Below are 7,966 nucleotides of genomic sequence, written 5' to 3'. Positions count from 1 at the left end.
GCCTATGCCTGCACTAACTCTTAAAACTGAGCCCCACTCGCAGCGTTTGTGCTGCCTTGAGCTGCCATTGCAATAAATCGCGCTAAACCAGGACGAGGTTCCTATCTCGAGCGCCTCCTCTCTCGTGTGACTTTCTCTCCCTCCCACCTTCGCCTCTCCTTCGGCGCGGCTGCTTTTGCGCGCAAACCAAGCTCCGCAGCGCTGGGTGCGGGCGGACTCAAAAGCCTAGCCAACAAACCATCACCAGCGCTTCAAACCAGCGCTCTCTCTATGGCGCAAGGCTAGAGGCCGCTGCCCCATCGGAGCCTAGAGCGGATTGGTCAAACGCCGCTTCCGGATTGCGTTACCTTAGAAACCCGCGGCGCTGCGACCCGGAAGCGCTTGCGGGACCAGTTCCGGGTCGCCGCGCCATGGCTTCGCTAGGAGCGTCGGGGTGCTTGCGGGGCGGCAGGGTCGCCGTGGCTTCGCTGCTCCTGAGGCAGCGGGCGCAGGGACGCCGCGCCGCGTGGGGATGGCGGGGCCTCTGCCAAGGCCCGGAGGCGGGTGAGTCTTTCCCTCGGGGGCCGGATGCAGGCGCCCACATTGGGCGCGGGAGGCGACGCCGCGTTTGAAAGCGCCTCCTGTGGAAATGGCTCACCTGGTTGGGGCTCAAGGGCTAACCAAGGAGGCAGGCGGGCAGGCGGAACTTGCTGCTGCTGCTGCTGCTGCTGCTGCTGCTGACTTTTGCCGGTTAACGACCCCACCCCAATAAATGGGACGCTTAGAGGAAGGGGCTGGGCTGGCACCGATCTGCTGGGCCTGATCCAGGCATCTTCGTTGTGCAGTGAAAGAAGCATCTCTTCCCTCACCCCACCCCGTGCGCCTCTCCCACCCTCCCTACACTGGCCCACACAAGTGGCAGGGCTCTGGCAAGGACGTTAGGGTTGCAGCCTAAGTCTTTTTTGTAAAACATCCAATATTGCAACCAAAAGTTAGTCCCCATGTGTTTAATGGGACTTAAAGGTACCTCTGCCCATCAGGGCCAGTCGTGACCGACTCTAGGGTTGCGCGCTCATCTCGCTCAAGAGGCCGGGAGCCGGCGCCTTCCAAAGACACTTCCGGGTCACGTGGCCAGCGTGACTAAGCTGCATCTGGCGAGCCAGCACCAGCGCCGCACACGGAAACGCCATTTACCTTCCCGCTAGAAAGCGGTCCCTGTTTACCGTATTTTTCGCTCTATAAGACGCACCAGACCACAAGACGCACCTAGTTTTTGGAGGAGGAAAACAAGAAAAAAAAATATTCTGAATCTCAGAAGCCAGAACAGCAAGAGGGATCGCTGTGCAGTGAAAGCAGCAATCCGTCTTGCTGTTCTGGCTTCTGGGATAGCTGCGCAGCCTGCATTTGCTCCATAAGACGCACACACATTTCCCCTTACTTTTTAGGAGGGAAAAAGTGAGTCTTATAGAGCAAAAAATATGGTATCTACTTGCACTTAGGGGTGCTTTTGAACTGCTAGGTAGGCAGGAGCTGGGACCGAACGACGGGAGCTCACCCCGCCGCGGGGATTCGAACCGCCGACCTTTCGATCGGCAGGTCCTAGGCTCTGTGGTTTAACCCACAGCGCCACGCGCGTTCCTTTTAATGGGACTTACTCTAAGGTAAAACATGCATAGGTCATGCCTAAGTTACAGCTGGCACCTTAGTAGCATCGTTCAAGTCTCACTTTTCAAAACTGCATTTTAAAAGCGGTCTTTGTGCTGTTGCTTTCCTGCAAGACCAGAGCTTTCCGAACTTTTCACGCTGGGGATGCACTTTTTGGACATGCATTACTCCGCCACACAGTAATTTAGTTTTACTAGCAAACCAGAGATTAAGCTAACCCCTTATAAGAGATATCATACAACACACTGCAGCTGACGCACTAACACAGTTTGGAAAGCTCTGTGCTAGGCGAACCACTTGTTTTTCAGGGGAGAAGAAATCTGATGGTCCAAAACCTTCTTTTATGGATGAAAAAGTTCAGAACTTACTCTTCCAGATGACAGGACTGAATTTGCAGAAAGTCTTTAAGCCAATAAAACAAGAACTCAGCCCCCCGACATACAAGCTTATGACAGAAGCGCAGCTGGAGGAGGTATATTGCCTGTGTTCAATAAATAATATATATGGGTTTAAGATATGAATAGAAGACACTTCTGGTTGTTTTTTATTTATTTGCTTTGGCTGTAAGAAGAGTTAGGAAATATAGGCACTCAAAACATTTATATATTTGTTAAGATGTATATGTTGTGGTTCTAACATACCAAGGTAGTTGCAAAAAAACATTTAAAATAATTTAAATTATTCAGAGCAATACAATGACCATATAATATACCTTGATAAATGTATTGCTTATGCAGTGGTAATAACGAGCATGAATGTTGAAATGTTGCAAACAGTAACTGATTCAGAGTAGCCTTGTACAGCAGAAAAAAAATCTCTGTGTTTCATTTTGATCCAGATGGCAATCAAGTACATGAAAATTGATGAAATCTAACCTGCAGTATGCAGATGTGGTCACAACTCTTTAATATCCCAGGCACTTAGTTATGGGGCATGTAAATAAGTATTTCTATGAACTCAGATCAATAATAGTAGGTGCAGCTTGTAAAAAAAATGTATCTGCTCTTCCATTTGTCACTCGTGTTTTTATTAGTATTTTTGAGCAGTTGTCAAATACTAACATGTTTTGCCAGTGAAATGACAGCAAATAATTTTTGTGTAAAAAATTGTAGTAAGACATGAAAAACATCTGAAACCTTTGGGTTTAATTGTCACTATGCCAATTTGCATATTTTTGCATGGCTAAACCGTTTCTCTCCCTGTCCTTCAAAAACCTATATCTAGCAAATATTCACACATTTTTTATGTTAGATGATTTTCCAATATGACATTTTCTGTGCAATTAATTACTCACTTCTTCCTTTTAGGCCACAAAAGCTGCTGTTGAGAAGGCCAAAGAGAGGCTCAAAATGCCTCCTGTATTAAGTGAGCGGGAGCCAATTAATGATGTATTAGCAGAAGACAAGATTCTGGATGGAATAGAACCTTATAAATATGTATTTACTGACCTAGCATACAGCACCCCCCACCGTGTGAGTCTGTTAGCTACCTTGTAAAAATATCAATGAATTTTTCCCACTTTGCAGTTCCACTAATAGACACTGTAATCTACAAGGAAATGCACCGTTTTATTGTACACACAGGATCACAACAGCAGCAGCTGCTTCTGGAATCAGGATATGCAGTTTTAGGATAGATAGCTGGGTCTGCTTTTTTGCTTTGTTTTTTAATACCATTGATGGATTTGAAGAAAGGAAGAATCTTTACCATCCTCCAGCACAGAGGCTTTTTGCTCATGGCATGTTGTGACACTATATTCTTGGGCTGACCTATACCCTCTTGTAAAGTGGTACTTGATGCTTCTCAAAAAACACTTTTCCCCCATGGACCACTTGAATATTGGCTGAGTCTTGACAGACCACATCACAAATTAATTTGTTTGTTCTACAAATCCAAACAAAGCTCACATTTTAAGAACTGCAGTCTTGCTTTTTTAATAGGATGGGCCTGTTTTTGTGAGCAAAGATCTGTGAAGTTGTAATGTTTGTCAGCTTTATTATCAGATCAGGTGCAGCATCCATCCTGCTGCTTCATTTTGAAGTACGGTGATGTTAGCCTTTTCACAGGCTATCATGGTGGAGATTGCAGACCACAAGTTTAAGAACTTGTGCCCTATCTGATCCCACTTGTCCCTCAAGATATGTCCCATGGGGTCAACAGAGGCCTGAATCATTTTCTTTTGAACAGGGCTCTGTCTCCTTTACTATAATCTTTCTATTGGAATTAAGTTTACACTTGAACCTATAGAATTCATTGCTACAAGATGCTGTGCCTTTTAGTACAGGTAGATTTAAAATGGATTAGATAAATTTACGCAGGATATGCCAATAAAGGGATACTGGGTATAATAGCTAAATGAAACTAAAGAGAATGATTTTCTAGGTGTGTTCTGACTAGCCTGTGAGCTTTCTAGAGACTATTGGCTGACTGTTGTTGAGAGAACAGATGGATTAGCAGAACTGAACTATTAAGGTAACTCCCATACTCCTAGCTTTTTGGTCTTTAAATCCCTTCCAAGCAGCAGTAACATCAGCTTCAGGTAAGCTGAACAAGCATGTTCTATTTTTGCTGCGCAGAAGACATGATACAATTTACTTTTTCAAATATCTTGATAGGAAATTACTGAAAAACAGTTGGCCTTTTAAGTTTGTACTGTTCCATATCTTAAAGTAAAGAGACATGATGGAACAGATGACTACAAGTGCAGCTTACTTCTCTTTTCAATTTCAGGAACGCTTTATTGTAGTTCGAGAAACAAATGGAACATTACGCAAGGCCACTTGGGAGGAACGGGACAGAATGATACAAATATACTTCCCAAAAGAAGGGCGCAAAATTATTCCTCCAGTTCTATTCAAAGAAGAAAACCTTATGGTAAAAGCTAGTATTCAGCCTTGTGCAAAGCAATTAATCTCACGTGAGCAATACGAGACGAATATATTTGGCCTACTGCACCTTTGCCATTGTCTCAGCTTCCTTACCAATATCCTTCTTCATGATTTTCTAAATTATCCTTAGACTATATGACCCATTTGGAAACTCAGTTCTCTGTTTGCTAAACTATAGTTTAAAAGCTGGGAATGAGCAGTGAAAATACACACTCCATTCTCACTTGTCTTCTGGTTTCCTTCCTGTCTGGGCACTTATTTCCTGGTATAATTAGCCTGCAGCTTGCCATTATGTCCAAAACTCGTTTAATGAGAGTTTTACTTCCCAGAATCTTAAACCACATTTTGAAGTTGCATTTAAGAATACAGTAATAGACTACCATTTCTCAATTTTGGTTATTAGCGCAAACTGCAGTTTAATTACACCAGGATGGGATGAGGAAACGCATCCCATCCTTTGCAGCCTATGGGAAGGTGGGAGGACTCGGCTGGTAAGGAAGGTGCCTCATCACTTACTGGGAAGGTCACAGGAGGGCCCTGAGACCTGCAACCTTCACAGACCCCAGTAAGCAGCCCTCCATCTTTTAGTGAGGGCACTATGCACTATTTTGTTTTTGCCCATGGACCCCCCAGAACAGAGTCCTCATGTAAGTGGTGTAGTATAAAAATCCAATGAAAATGAAGCTGATAAAACTACTTTGAGATCTAAAACTACTTTACCAGATCTTTGACAGTGCTGGTAATCTTGATAGACTCTATTAAAGAACGGACCCAAACATTTTCGCAACTGCTGTCGGATGGGAACCCTAAATTACTGCCATTGTTTAGACCTGGACTATTACTGTTATTGAGTCTGTTTTTTTGATGCAGGATGCTTCATTTATATTTCATTCTTGTTACAATTGTTCCAGACGATGTTTCTTCAAGACCGCCATGAAGAACTCCTTGATCGTTGCCTTGTACAGTTTGAGCCAGATTCACCTGACTATATCAGAGTGAGTTGCCAACATTTGGGCAGGGAGTGTGGGGCTGAGACAGCTGCTGTTTCCAAAGGGGTAGTCATGTTTTTGTTGTAACAGTCTTAACTTTTTGCACAACAAATAAATTTATTATGGCATAAACTTTCATGGGCTGCAGCTGACCAAAGTGTTATCCTATATGCCAGATGGTATCATTCCTCAAAGTTGCTATCCCTTTGACACCACTGTTTACAATCCCCTTCTTACTTGACCCTGTAAGATGGTTGTGTGTATACCTGCAATTCAGGATAACATTACATGCAGATGAAGTGGACTTGTCCATGAAAGGTAATGCTATATAATACATTTGTTTAGTCTTTAAGGTGCCCCAAGTCTTTGTTGTTTTTGCTACATACACTTATTCCGGAAACTTACTCGGGAAGCTATTACAACGTTTAAGCATTATTATGTTTCAACTTCTGCACAGGTTCATCAGCGGACGTATGATGATATTGAGAAACATGGAAAATATGATCTGCTGCGTTCAACAAGACACTTTGGAGGAATGTTGTGGTACTTTACAAATAGAAAGAGGATTGATGGATTGCTGATAGACATGCTCCAAAGAGATTTGTAAGTGCTGTTTATTGAGCTAGAGTTATCTAGGTTCTCCATGGCAATATAGAATTTAAAAGTTCATATTTAAGCAGCCTCTCTGCTGAATTTAGTTGCACTTGTAAGCATATATGTTCAGGATCAAAGCACTGGTTGACTTTTATTCAGGAACTGTAGGCTGGGTTCTTAACGATCATTAACATACTTTGAAAAAGTTTGCCATGAGACACTAGTTAATAGTGTTTTCTGTCAATCGTTGACTATGCCTAGCTAGCAATTCCTGCAGCTATTGCTTATTTTCATTTCCACCTGTATGTGTAGGATAATTCAGTTCCATTTATTAAACTTGTATACCACCCTTTATATACCACTCCATACATCTCAGAGTGGTTCACAACATAAACATACAAGATAAAAAAGAGAAAATACATAATAAAAACAAGAATAATCCCCCCCATTTTATTATTATTTACTCATCCGAAACATATTTTGGTGTCATTCAGGAATCAATTCAGTTTGAGTAAGGCTGCAGAACGTGATTGGAGTGTCAGGGTAAGGTATCAGATTGGATTTTCCTGTGCAGCTGCAGTCCTTTGGAATAATCCCTTTAAACTTGGTGGGAAGTAAGACTTCTCCAATACATGTTCATCAGTGATGCTGGATAGTTTTACAAAGGCATTAAACTGTAGTGTTGGGAGGTAAGCCAATATTGAAAGGGGGTGATTTATATTGTAAAGGTACGCATGTGACTACAGAACGCCCAGAGCAGGAGGTGTGTTGGAGAGGTCTTTCTATGGGTATAATCCCTACTACTGGAATGGCTCCTATATGGGTCTGAACCCAAATGGAGACACTACCTGCACAGGTGGCAAGGGTGAAGCTGAGATCGGAAATGAATTCAGCTGGGTGAAACCCCACCTCTTTGAAGATATTTGCTCATAGTGGTGGCTTACATCTGTTAGTAATGCCTCAAAACTTAGTTCTTTTAGCTAGTGAATTTAATAAAACAACAAGCTAGTTCCAGTTTAATGTGTTTGTGTGGAGTACTAACTGTGACGGTTCCTAGAAAAGCAATTAAGTCTTGAATAACTTCTGTATTTCAGAATCGAGGACGCAGTAAGCTTAGTTACTTTGTATCACATGCTCCATCCTGATTGCCAGTCAGCAAAAGAAGCACAAGAATATGACATCCAAGGACTAGATTTAATTAAGGTATACAAATCTTTTATATGGACCTCTTTTCATGTAATAGGTACCTATCACAGCAATTTACCTTTTTTGGAGCTTTGGGACAAGAAATATTGTACACATTTGTGGAAGCAATTCATCCATGGAACAGTTTGTTAAAAGGCCAACATTTCATAGAGCTGAAGTTATCTTTATTCAGTGTTAAATAATCCCTATATGGACTAGAGACTGCGCAGCTTTTAACTTCATAACCTGTATCCTCCATTTCACAAAATGTAATTTAGAACATTAGGCTAGTTTCGTCATTTTGAGGTTACATGCTAGAGCCCAACCCTAGTAACACAGTCAAAAGCTTGCTGGCTACCTAATTATTATTTACATTTTTGTACAGGTTTTTGTGAAGACAGAAACACAGAGAGCTGGATACATTGAACTTGCACTCCAGTCGTATCAAGCGACTACGCCTAGGTCTGCAGCTTCATAAAGAACTTATCAATCCACTTAATATGATGTTTGTGAGTGGAAGGGTGGTGTAAAATGTATATAGAATTCTGAATAAAATACTTTTTGCTGTATAGCATATGGGAAGTAGCTTTAGTTAGCTTTTAAAGCACAGTTGGCCTGTTTTGATTAACAGAAATACAGAGAACTTGTCATATCGAATAGTTTTGT

The 7,966-nt window shown here is 42.3% G+C and overlaps 1 protein-coding gene across 1 annotated transcript; it reads left to right on the top strand.

Moving 5' to 3' along the window:
* Positions 1 to 386: 386 nt before the first annotated feature.
* Positions 387 to 7,869, top strand: MRPS22 (mitochondrial ribosomal protein S22). Its single transcript, XM_081006974.1, has 8 exons — positions 387 to 543; positions 1,953 to 2,116; positions 2,952 to 3,116; positions 4,375 to 4,518; positions 5,444 to 5,527; positions 5,979 to 6,124; positions 7,210 to 7,318; positions 7,686 to 7,869. Exons 1-8 carry the CDS (start codon positions 411 to 413, stop codon positions 7,776 to 7,778), a joined length of 1,038 nt encoding a protein of 345 aa, XP_080863100.1. The 5' UTR covers positions 387 to 410; the 3' UTR covers positions 7,779 to 7,869.
* Positions 7,870 to 7,966: the final 97 nt, after the last annotated feature.

The sequence above is a fragment of the Podarcis pityusensis genome (assembly GCF_964106645.2).
Source record: "Podarcis pityusensis genome assembly, chromosome: 5".
Classification (NCBI taxonomy): Eukaryota; Metazoa; Chordata; class Lepidosauria; order Squamata; family Lacertidae; genus Podarcis; species Podarcis pityusensis.
This window is presented reverse-complemented; position numbering and strand designations above follow the sequence as displayed.